This window comes from Haliotis asinina, chromosome 1 (assembly GCF_037392515.1).
Source record: "Haliotis asinina isolate JCU_RB_2024 chromosome 1, JCU_Hal_asi_v2, whole genome shotgun sequence".
NCBI lineage: Eukaryota > Metazoa > Mollusca > Gastropoda > Lepetellida > Haliotidae > Haliotis > Haliotis asinina.
In genome coordinates, this window is record NC_090280.1 from 54093804 (window position 1) to 54106722 (window position 12919).

General features: G+C 40.0%; 1 protein-coding gene across 1 annotated transcript; it reads right to left on the reverse strand.

The window, feature by feature from the left end:
* Positions 1–243: 243 nt before the first annotated feature.
* On the reverse strand, positions 244–7140 carry LOC137285949 (uncharacterized). Its single transcript, XM_067817768.1, has 4 exons — positions 7095–7140; positions 3901–4015; positions 2853–3022; positions 244–401 (listed from the first exon to the last, which is right to left on the reverse strand). Exons 1-4 carry the CDS (start codon positions 7138–7140, stop codon positions 244–246), a joined length of 489 nt encoding a protein of 162 aa, XP_067673869.1.
* Positions 7141–12919: the final 5779 nt, after the last annotated feature.

The window sequence follows — 12919 nt, forward strand, 5'->3', positions numbered from 1 at the left end:
TAGAAAATCAGCAACTAAAGTTAAGCTGCCATATTAAGTCCCATAGGGACTTACTGTACTTTGGATCCTAACTTAGCAGCCCTTTAGTTGCCGACAATTGCTGGAGACAAGTTCAGTTGATAAATGTTATCAACAAATGTTCTGCGATTATTTCATGGTGTACGCAAATATGCTGTAAATGAAACTTACTCCTTCCGCAGAGGAATAACATACAGAGAAAACAACGCGAATCAAGAAGAAGGTTCAGGAAAGTGAAGCTATTGTAGCAACGGATGGAGTCTGAGCATCGTAAGGATTTCTGTACACTCTCGGAGATGGGTACCCGGCGTAGACAGGTCCGCTGGCCATCATAGTGGACTGGGAACTCGTGTAGGCCACGGGTGGATATTGACTTGGTAAGGCTGAAGAAAAGGAAGTTGTACAAAGTTACCTTTTCAGGAAGACAGAATCCTTACCTTCTCAACTAAATGTTGAGACAGCGTGAAGGAGGAGCACAAGGTGTATCTTTTTATCTTTACTATGTCAAAAGAGGGTAGGCATGTTCAGTCAGTGTTACAGATGGTCAATGACATCGGTTACATCCACAAATTCAACACATCTACATGGAACAGCAAGCAGAATAAAAAACTTTCACTTCGAGTCTACCCGTAATCAACAACCTATGGTGGTATTCCGTGAAGATCCGTGTTCGAGTGTTCGAACTGGTAATCAACAACCCATACCAAGATTTTTAAGAGGAATAAGCATGGGTTTCTGGGGACAATTTCACGGGGGGCAACCTTGATCTTCACCTGGACAAACTGAAGATCAATTCCAATCTGGATGTTTACGGAGAACAAACACGGGTTGCTGGAGAAACATTCACCTCCGGATCTTCAGGGGGACAATCATGAGTTGCTGGAGAGCTGTTCCAACCCGGGACAAGCATTGTGACAAGACCTATTCTAACGTGTTAACTGCCATGTGCAGTTACTCTGTACACATATAGTCACAGGGACTCTAGTTACTATTGGATATTTCCTTGTTGTACATTAAATAGTTTGGTTAATAGTGTCACTATCAATCAGACTTTCCAGTTGTCATTTCACTACAGTACAGATCGCATCGTGAGTTCGTGAAATAATTGCCATGATACCATTTATGGCTATTTATCGTGATCTGTGTGTTTGGGTGCTGGTTCTCAGTGTCTTATCGTGATCTGTAAAGTGTACTAATGAACATTAAGAGTGCTTCCTTGTCAAATTTCTGTGACTGACAAGAGTATTGTATTACAAATCGTGCTTCCAGATCTCTGTTAATGGGAACTCTGTATGCACAGTGAGTGAACATGAATTAAGCTCGCATCGGCTCTATTCCCCCAACCATGTGTACCAACAAGTACACTTATGATATAATCCCATGAACATTGGCTGTTATCGTGACTGGCGTCCCGTCGACGTGTCAGAAACCTAATCGAATCCCGGCTCGACCCGATTTGGTTTTAGTTTCGTCAGTTCCAGTAAGTGGCAGGGGCGACGGGGAATTCCATTGGACAAAATAGACCCAGGTTCCATTCGTCACGTGGGTGCAATGTGTGAAACCACGGATGCTAATTTACGACTACTATTTATCCTCAGGAAAATTGTCTCCGCACCCTGCAGCAGAAAAGCTGAGAAAGTGATCTCTAATGTTCGATGATAGATATCGCCGCTTAAACTTTCTCAAATGAATCATGTGCAATTAGCTTGAGTTTCACATATCAAGCAACACAATAAAATGTTTTTTCTCATGAAATCCAGGCTCAGATTGATCCTCAACAACCAATACTGCTTTCCCGTGAAGGGTCGGGTTAGAACTGGTCTACAGCAATCCATGTTTGTCTCCTGAGAAGATTCGGGTTTGAATTCGTCTTCAGCAACCCATGGTTGTCTCCCTTGACGATCCAATTTGAAATGGGCTTCAGTAAACCCATTCTTGCTTCCGCAAACACACGATTAAAACTGGTATTCAACAATCCACGCTGGTCGACCGTCACGGTCCGTTTTCGAAATGGTCTTCAGCAAACCATGCTGGTCTACCGTGTAGATTCATGTTCGCATTGATCTTCCAAAAACCATGCTGGTTGACAGTTAAGATCCGTGTTCGAACTGATGTTCAACAACCCATGGTGGTCTCCCGAGAAGATACGTGATCGAACTGGTAATCAAAAACCCATGCCAACCAAGATCTTTACGAGGAGCAAGCATGGGTTTCTGGAGACAAATCCCACCCGAAATTCACGGGGGTTAAGTATAGTTGCTGGACGACCGTTCACATGGACAAGCATACGTTGCAGAAGATCAATTCCAATTCGGACGTTTACGGAGAAGAAACATGGGTTGCTTGAGAAATATTCCAGCCCGGTTCTTTACGTGGGGGCAAAGATGGTTGTTGGATATCCATTCAGCATTCAGCAACCCATGCTGGTCTTCCGTGAAGATCTGGGTAAAAATTGTAAAGCTACACGCCATAACTGTCCCCCGTGGAGATCCGACTTCAAAGTGGTATTCAAACAACCCATGGTGCTCCCCCGTGAAGATCCGAGTTCCAAGTGTTCAACATTGTTTTGTTAAGAATTCCTCATCGTGGATTTGTTTGTGTGTTTGGTGTAAGGTCACCTGAGGCTTATTCCAACCATAGAACGGCGGACATTATCTGGTATGGACGCTCTGTTTTACCAAAGTGCATTAAGTTCCTCAAACAGGGCAGTAGAATGTACAGATGAGGAAGAATTTTACGGACAGACAATATTTTTTCATCAGGTTAATAAGATTTATCCATACAAATTGCTCTTTTTCATCTATTAAAGAAATCTTATGTACATAAATGCTTACTCGCGTTAACGACAGACACGTTGGTATGAGTCCCAATTCTTCCCGTGGTCTTCTTGACACAACAACACACCATGGCAACGAGGATGCAGAATGCGATGAGCATGGCAACGACCATCCCAGCAACAGCGGCGCCAGAGCGAGCATTGCTGAACAACGACACCGAATTGACCCTGCAATAAACATCGGCATTGTGAGTAGCAGAGTAATAAGTATAATAACAAATAACAGCAGTGAACAAGGCACCGAAAGAGTGAGTGAGTTTAGGTTTTACGCCCCATTCACCAATATTCCAGGTATATGGAGGGGAAACCGACACAATCATTATATAGCTTGATTAATGCTGACGTAAAAATAATCATATGGAATCGAATATAAAGTATAACATCAATGTAATAAAATTGTCACATCAATCTAATATGTCATAGTATCTGTCTTGAATCATTTATTCTAGGTATGTGTAAATAATCGAATCTGAACCAGACAATCCAGTGATCAACAGCATGAGCAGAACGGGCAGAATAGCTGTAAAATAATAAGTAGGGTCCGAATCCTGGATTATTGGTTGGCTGGTTTGTTGTTTAACGCCGCGCTCAGCAATATTTCGGCTACATGGCTGTGTGTAAATAATCTATAGACCAGACAATCTAGTGATCAACAGCATGAGCATTTAGAATACAATGATATGTGGCAACCAAGTCAGCGAGAATGACTACGCCTCTTACGGGCAGCATGGGTTTCTGAAGACCAATTCTGAACCGTATCTTTGCGGGCTGGATTCCTGACGGGACTCAACCCAACAAGCGTACTAGAATTTGTACGTTACTGAAAACGTGAAATCCTAAATCTAATTTGAGTTACATGTGTCCCATATCTAAATAGCACTGTGTATTTTACATTATTGAATGAAGTCATCTCGATGCTATGAACTGAAGTAATTTCGATGCGTCGATGAATCTTATTTCACGGACTCATTGAAGGTTTGGCATCAAAGCATTGCTGCACATCAACATTTATACCAAAGAAAAACCCCAATGTCTCCAGTACTTACGATGCTCTGTCACAGCATATCGTCCTTCCCTCTTCACTGCAACATCCATAGCTGCAGAACAGTGTTATCGTCAAAGACTCTTCTTTACGGTAGCAGGTAGTAGTGTAGGCCATATCTGTTGCATAGTGCAAAACGAAATGAGTTACAAGATCAATGAACATATTTCAACGCATTATGTCTCAGGCATGTAGAAGTTGGTATATATTCAAGTATAAGGCAAAGTGATATGGATGTAAACTTCTTCATTGTATACACAAAGTTTCTGGAGTATTCCTTGCCCTTTCAGCATTCACCTGACGAAGGGGCAAGGAATAGTTCAGAAACGTTGTGTATATAATAAAGAAGAAGTTGACATTCATAAGTTTGTCTTATGCATTATTGCTCCTTCCGTACATAGATTCGAAATTTACTCTGAGAAAAGATATGGGGTCATGAAATCTAAATATCTGTGCAGGTATCGGATGAGCATTGCCCGCCACCATCCTCGCAAGATGGTGTATATCTGTAATACTGACCACGCAGTACTGGGGTGGGGGACGAATTATCTCTGCGGCCCATTATTTCATAAGAGTGTATATTTGTAATGCGTACATATCCACACTCGCAAGCATGCTCTTGGCGCTACAGTAAAATACATACAAATTATATACAGAAAGAGGATTTCGAAGATAAATCATCAGAAAAATTTACGCCGACAACATATGCTGTTGTAATTGGCGGAAATAATATCGACCAAATGAACCATACACTTATTACTGGTAAAAGTACATCCATGTATCAAGTATTAAAATAATAAGTTATCACTGAACGCATTTCTAAAAAATGTTTGGTGACATTTTCAAAAGGCACGTTTATTGTCATTAAATTATAATAAGAATTTACAATTTTACAGAAAATGACAGCCACCATTGCAAATGCTCCAAACGTAATATTAATGAGATTTAATTAGATCTGATTTAAAAGAAAAATTCAGAGTGTCTGAGGTCAGGGGGGAGAGAGTATTCAGCATTTCAGCATTCAGAGTTCAGCATTTAAAGAATGTAGTTAGACACTGTCCGAACGTTTTCCTGTTGTGAGCGAAGTTCGCAGACTGAACATTATCTTTATCATTCCTACTGATTTGGCTAGTCCCACAGTTGACTTTGATTTGAATATATCATAAGTTCACTGATCACAAGGGGAACATGGGGTGATGTACCCTCGATGTTTGTTCCCTGACCCCGAAGAGTACATCAAACTCATTGGCCAAGACGGACCAACGATCAACCATCAACGTATTTACCTTATCGAGAATTCTGAATTCTGAATTGTTTGAAGCACGGGTACAAAAGTTTTGTAGCCATGGCTAGATTTTGAAGACACGAAAAACAGATTTAGAGTTATCTCTCTTCAGTCGATTTGCGTTCGCAAAACATCGGTAATTTCCGTATATCATACGTGATTCAATGTTATTCGAGATTAAGAAATACTACCGCGGGTATACACAATGAGTTCGGCATTCCCAACGGGGTACATAGAAGTGGTACACTGGAAATAACAGTAGGGCGTCAGTCAATTAGAACGACATTTGTGTGTGAGGTAGGATAATTGTTGTTGGAATAGCCGATTTTAAAACGTCAACTTTGAAATTACTTATCTAAACATTGTGGTCATCCAACACTTTAGTAGGTTATAACATGCACTCTCATTAGTCTGTTCACTAGTTCCCCGCTCCGAATCCGTTCACTGATATCATCCAGTGATATCATAAATTATTATTAATTTTCAAAATAATACCCCTTACAATTTTAGAAAATTTTAGTCATCTGTAAGTAATCTACATTATAAAAAAAAAACATATATCAGGCGTTTGCACGAACTTCAATGTATCGACTCTGGCACCCGTCACAAACACATACACAGACACGCCAATTGTTCTCTTAAAATTTGCCGCAACATATTTTAAATGCAAATCTGATGTGTCAAATTTCGAAATGTCCGTCACATGCCTTTCGAGCCGATTACTTAAAGCTTACATGCTTACAACATTGCTGCTTCTGATGCCTTTCGGTATGGACTTACAGTAACAAATTATCAAAACGTCAAGCCCAAACAATTCACCAGCACCATGAAGTAAGAAACGGATTCGGGAATCGGAATAGGGGATTCTAATCCAGAATACGAAAAAAAATTATTCAGATTGGGGATTTGAATCACGGATCTGAAGAAAGATTCGGATTTGCGATTCGAATCCCCAATCACGAATTCATTTTCACCTTCATGTTGCTTCATCTTTCAACAGCAGTGCTGCGCTACGCACATAGCGCATGCGCTGCGAATAGGATCGCGCGGCTTGAAGGGGGATGCTCGGGTTATAAGGTCGTGAACAGGAGTAATCTAATCTTGGCTGTGTGCACAAACAAGTAAATAATTTACTCGTTACAAAAACAACCATACTGATTGTCATTATCAGCCTTTGTCACAGACTATACTCATTGTCTGTTTTATTGACACCTATGTGGTTGCCTGCCTGCTAATAACAATATGCCGTACACAACTTTAATCACTGACCAATGCAATTTGAACTAAACACTTATCAGGCTTATACGCCATAAGCAAAGGGCCGGCTGAGCTCAACGGCAAATGAACCAGCCGATGAAGGTCTTCGTTGCACTTGAATGCTCGCCCAGCCCCTCAGACTGGGTCCATATCTCGAGTGCTTCGGTTTGAGCCTTATAAACCCAAGTAAAACTATTACACTTTTGATATGCGATTGTACGCTTATAATTTTGGTTAGTTATTTCATACGTATCAGTGTGTATTATATATCATGATAACTGATAATTGACAATTTCTTACTGTGCTTTCATTACATTTATTACATATTTTTGTTTTATCTGAGATTTAAGCTTTTTGTCAATAATCGAACAACTTTGAACTCTTTCCATGAGAAAAAGCATGGTTGTTGATACTTATTTATTTAGTACCATTGGTCACAACTGAACATTATATTGCATTAATCTTAACTTCTTAACCCCCTTAAGGTATTACTTTTACAGGATACGACATTCTGTCATATGCATACCCAACGTATAGGAATATATTGCGAGTACATGTGGCTGCAATGTGACATTATAGCTGGAATATGGCAGAGCGCGGCGTAAAGGTAAACTCACTCGCTCACTCAAACGTAACGAAATAGAATGGAAACATACCTGCGATGCCAGGAAGAAGAAGTATACAGGGTATATTGGCCCACATGTCTTCAAACTATAGCAACGTATTTGAATAAGCAACATCTGGAACGTTAGCTGCAGATAACGTGGGCTAATGAACAAACAATGCGAGCAAGCAGTGAGGACAACGCCATATTGCTCTTACACGACTCCTTACACTTCGTGACAAATAAAGGACACATTTCATTTTCTTATCTTCAGAGCTCATTAAGCGAAGAGGACTTTGATCTTAAATGCAAATGAGTCACGCAAACGAATACCGGTTACACAGGTCATTCATATATGTGTGTGAATTCAGCTGCAGGCTTCCTTTCGCAGAATTCAGGCGATGGACACCAGTATTATGTTTCACACATTGTAATTATGTAAGGAAGCTTTCACGGGTCATTAAACTCTTTATATCACTAAGCTACCACAGTACCTCAAGCAGGGGATGCTTAGTGAAGATACCTACTGAATCTACTCTTCTGTGACATGCACCCTCAAACATGTGATGTACATGGAGGAGGGTATCACTAACGTGCTACAGGCTCACTTTCTGAACAGGCCACACAGTTTCCTCAAGGTTTGGTGTTGCATTCTGTTTCAACCAAACTTTAATATACATGTATGCTCTATGAATAAGCCAGTCACATTACAGACGGGGTTATTTGAAGTAGAAAATATTGTTTCACCATAACGTTCCATATATATACTTTGTAAACACGACATTCAATATAGATAGGCAGATATTCATTATTTCCTCCGAGTGACTGAAGATTATAATATGCAAGGATAATCACGTCAAATGATTAACATGGATTAGTGACATATTTATGAATGTTCATATACATACAGGGTTTTAGCAGGTATTGACATTTGATGAGATAGAGATCATCTGGAAAGTCAATATGTGGGACAATACTTATTGATGATGGTATTTCAAAATATTGTGAAGAAGTCCTATCAATACATCCAGAGACCCCAGACAAGAAATTGAATAGGTCTACTACCCATCAATGACTTTGCAATGGTAGAAAACGTTAACTCTATCAGACATTAAGGATGTTCTGAGCTCCATTTGTACTCTAGATAAAACTATATAAAACAATATATTCGAGAAACATGGCCAGCCGTGTTCACATTTATAAACAAGACAATTTAATTTAGATTCTATCATTTCTACTCAAAACAGTCTTAAAATGCGCTTTTACAGTTTCCACTAATCTCTTTCATCTCCTCCTATATGAGGCAATGATATGAATGTCATTTAACTCACCCACAGAGTCATACTCTTCTGTCATGATGTGTAGGTGCTACAGCTCAAAACTGATATGGCGTTTCCTTCTAAATAAGGACTGGCAGATTGTATATTATGCAGCTAAAAATATTGTCGTGGGATGCGATTAACGGGATTTGGTGGTCAGGCTCGATGACATGGTTAACACGTCATCGTATCCCAGTTGCGTAGATCAATGCCCATGCTATTGGTCACGGGATTGTGAAGCCCAGACACGACTATATACCCTACGCCGCCATATGGGTAGAATACAACTGAGTGCCGCGTAAAATTATCCAGTCATATTTCATAAGATACCTTCCCATACACTCCCCACCCTCCACAACCAATATCACATGGCCTTTTATGCCCATAGGATCATAGCCTGTAAAGAACACGCATCATGGATGAACAACTTCTCTATTCAGGCGACATTCTTGTATCGTTGTCAAGCAGGTATGAAGAAAGACGTGGAACAATACACATGGAACTTAATTAAGCACTATAGAGGCCTTGGTCTACAAACGATGACCAATAACAAAATAACAAGCCTAATGGATAAACAACATCTCTGTTCAGGTGATGCGACGTTTCGATACAGATTCTTGTATTGTTGTCAAGAAGGTATTAAGAAAAGACGTAGATGATTGGATTGCCTAAAGTTTTTATCTGACTCTAAAGTTCTAACAATGCCACACAAAGAAAAGTACAAAAATGTTTCAGGTGTGCTCGATGGAGTTCAGATAAGCGCTGCTTGAAGGCCATGGAAGAGTTTCAATAGCATTATTCCGCAGCAAGGGAAAGAAACTACCACACGTTGTCGTTTCATGAATATGGGAGGGGGTAGCCACCGGGTGGTTATCAAAATGACGTGCAAATGATAAAAAATGTCCATGATCCATTGTCACGAGAGACCCGTGAAGGTCCCGGGGTAGAATAGGCCTTCAGCAACCCATGCTTGCCATAAAAGGCGACTCAGCTTGTCGTAAGAGGCGACTAACGGGATCGGGTGGTCAGACTCGCTGACTTGGTTGACGCATGTCATCGGTTCCCAATTGGGCAGATCGATGCTCATGTTGTTGATCACTGGATTGTCTGGTCCAGACTCGATTATTTACAGACCGCCGCCATATAGCTGTACTATTGCTGAGTGCGGCGTAAAACTAAACTCGCACACACACACACATTGTCACGAGAGTGTCTTTTCTGTAATTTTTATTGCTAGTGATTTAGTGATAGTTATTATTAGGTTACACTTCACATCGCGATAATAGTATTTTAGCGGCACGCCTTCTGAGGTAGCGCTTTAGAGTTACCTTAATCGAGGCCGATCGCGAAGGTTCCATATTTCGCTGGAATGCTAAAGAATCAGTGACTGTGTGTATGTAAATCTGGTTTTTGTGTTAACGGGACACACACACACACACACACACACACACACACACACACACACACACACACACATAAGGAAAAATATTGGAGTTATGCCATCATTCACCCTATCTGTCTGCCTCTTCGTCTCTTTGCTCATATAAACCTACGTCCAAGACTAACCGTTCGCCCTTTAACATACAGTATAACTCTTTCTCACTCTTACACCAAGACTTTAGTGAGTTCATGTTGTATTTGTGACCCAGTATTTTAGATTTGACTCAGTTGCATCGTACTAGAAACCTCTGTTGAGAATCTTTGTATCCTGCTCTTGTCTGCTCAATATATTTTATTGAATATTTGTGATTGTGGTATATTTTGCTGGTTCTGAGGGGACTTCTTATACCTTTAATACGGCAAATTATTAACCGTAACACTATCGCTGGCCATTAAGACTTTTTCGGACATTCAGTCACCAAGGACATCCCCACACCATAACTGCGCCTGCCCCAACAGTAGCTTATTCAAATATGTACAATGTACTATATATTCACACCTGACTTGACTGGCTAGATTGCAAACTTCAGCTGGCCAAGGTCTTGGTCAACCTTTGATTCCTGATGCCTTTTAGCTGGCCTGGTATTTCCGGAGAAGTCCAAAATGACGCCTGAAGGCCTTGAATAACAAACCAGTTACATTCATACCCTCCATATGTCCTCCCAGTCCCAGCGAAGGTCTTCTCATCGCCATATTAACTTGTATGGTTGAAACGGGTGGCATATTCACAAGTGTCCCTTAAACCGCCAGGAAAAGATATTGCTTTTCATGACGTGTGTAGATGGCATGTTTCACATGTATACTATCCAAACGCATAGACGGGAAATCTGTTGCGAAGATGTATTTTCAGACATACAGAACTCCAGTTTAGAAGAAGGTAATATCTATACAGCCAAGTGGATACTTTTAGATAACAGAAACGTTGAGCGTGATGGTGACGACATGGAAGGTTCGGGTTTCCTGGCTAGCAGACTGATCTCTTTCCATCCGTTCCGTGCAGTTTGATGTGATATCACCTGAAGTTCAGCTTCATTCCCTCAAATACGCCAGAAGTGTTTTTATTGTAGAATAAATGTTACAAAAATTATAACTATAACGACGACAGTTACGACAAAAAAAATTCCAACATGTTCATGATAAAATTACGCAATATGGCATTTCTTTTTAATTTCTGCTTATTATTGTTCCTTCACTTCGTTGAACCGGAAGCTGACAATGGAGGCGAAGAACGATCTGAATACCACGAGTGGCGTTTAAAATGTTTAATAAAACATATTTCAGGAGAGCAATTATTAAATATGGGGTTGGAAATCTGAGAGCACAACCTAATGAGGAAATGGGAGCGTACCTTTGATGGTAGCAATATTTTATTTTGACATGAAAAATATTTTTTGAACCGAAGCGAGGGAAGTGCGTTGACATATATACGAAGACTGGTCATATTCTCTAAGCAGCGCAAACCCATTTGCGCTACAGTTTGCCTGTGGCTTAATTTCAACTGGAAGGTGATTTCTGTTGCATTGTGGCGATGCCTTTCTAATGCTTGTATGGAATCTCATCAAAATCAACATTTTCAGGTAAAAATCGATATTGTACTAGGACAGTCGTGGAAAATGATGAGTCAACTCTTTTGTTACATAGTTTGACGATTGTTTGAACACAACTGGAAATTAATAGATTTTTTAAAAATACAAATCGCCTGTGCGTTTCTTTTGTCGAATTGAACTTTGTTTTTCATTTCCTGACGCTACTAAACCATGTCATCATTGATATGTCATCACCAAGAGTCACAAAGAATAAATACATTATGGAGTTAATTGCACCATGTGAATATTTATTCCTTGAGCTATCAGAAGATTTATCGCTAATGGTATGAAATCTATTCACCGCGATAGTATCAGAATTGGTAGTATCAGAACCATTAATCCGCAATAGCATCACTCTTATCACCAGTAGCATCAGAGGTCTTTATCACCAACAGTATGAGAACCCCGTGTCTCCAGTAGCATCAGAGGTCTTTATCACCAACAGTATGAGAACTCCGTGTCTCCAGTAGCATCCTATCTTTTTATTCCCAACTGTACCACACACATCTATTCCAAATGCTATTGTATTTGTAAGTTATACCTCTGCATGTGGTCGAATCGCCCACACAGCATTTTTGCTTGCCTCATCATGGCGACTACACCGACAGTCACATCACGAAGAACCTCGTCAGCACTTTAATGATGCTGGTATTGCTGCAGAAAGGCTCTATGCACAGCTGGCAGGTGTAGTCTGTCAAGCGATGATACTCAAATACGTATATCTCAGGTGTATAATTACATGTTGTACCAACATAAGTGAGCTCAAATACACACAGACCCTGATCATATACATGGTGATGCTTGTAACCTCGAAAAATGATATTGCTATTAGCTGTAGTTGTTTAAAGGGAAACCGATATGAAACAGTGGTTAAATCGTGAGGGAGCGGTTATTCTATGTGTAATAACACTCTCTAAAACAACACACGATTCATTAAGAGCAAAGCTATACTATACATGTATACAAGTCACGATAGCTAATCTATTATCTTTTTTTTTGAAATCTGGAACATAACGAAAGAGCTCAAGCTACGATCATGTTCATATTTACATTCGCATACAATCGTGCCCCGTTTATCCGAACGCTCATGTTTTTATTGAAATCGTCCGGATAAGTGAAATTTCGTATATCTGAATCACGGGTCATATGTACAAAGAAACGTACAAAGAAACGAACATAGTAGGCATCAGACATAATCTTTATTGATTACACATTGCATTAGATCAGTGCATACAAATTACAGTGTCTCATACCTGTTCATGCTCGTTTGAAAAAGTCTGTCATAGCCTTCTGCACTGGCTTTGTAGAATAGCCAGCGGACTTTACTTTAAGTATACGCTATCCTTCTTCTCATTCATAAATTCAATAAATCAAACGTCCAATTCAATAAATCAAACATTCAACCATTCACTCACAGGGAAACTGGAAATATTGTAATGAATTAATGATTTGGATTCTGTCAGTTGGACTGAAGCCGGACTAGGTTGTTACAAATAAAGCAGGTATATTTCCACACAAACGTTTACATGTTC

What these genes read in the sequence shown, in the direction of transcription:
- LOC137285949 (XM_067817768.1), bottom strand. Translation starts at nt 7,140, where the DNA reads ATGTGGGCCAATATACCCTGTATACTTCTTCTTCCTGGCATCGCAG. An exon ending in TCTTCTTCCTGGCATCGCAG is followed by an intron (nt 4,016 to 7,094) that starts GTATGTTTCCAT and finishes ACTATGCAACAG; the next exon opens with ATATGGCCTACACTACTACC. An exon ending in CGTGTCTGTCGTTAACGCGA is followed by an intron (nt 402 to 2,852) that starts GTAAGCATTTAT and finishes CCTTTTCTTCAG; the next exon opens with CCTTACCAAGTCAATATCCA.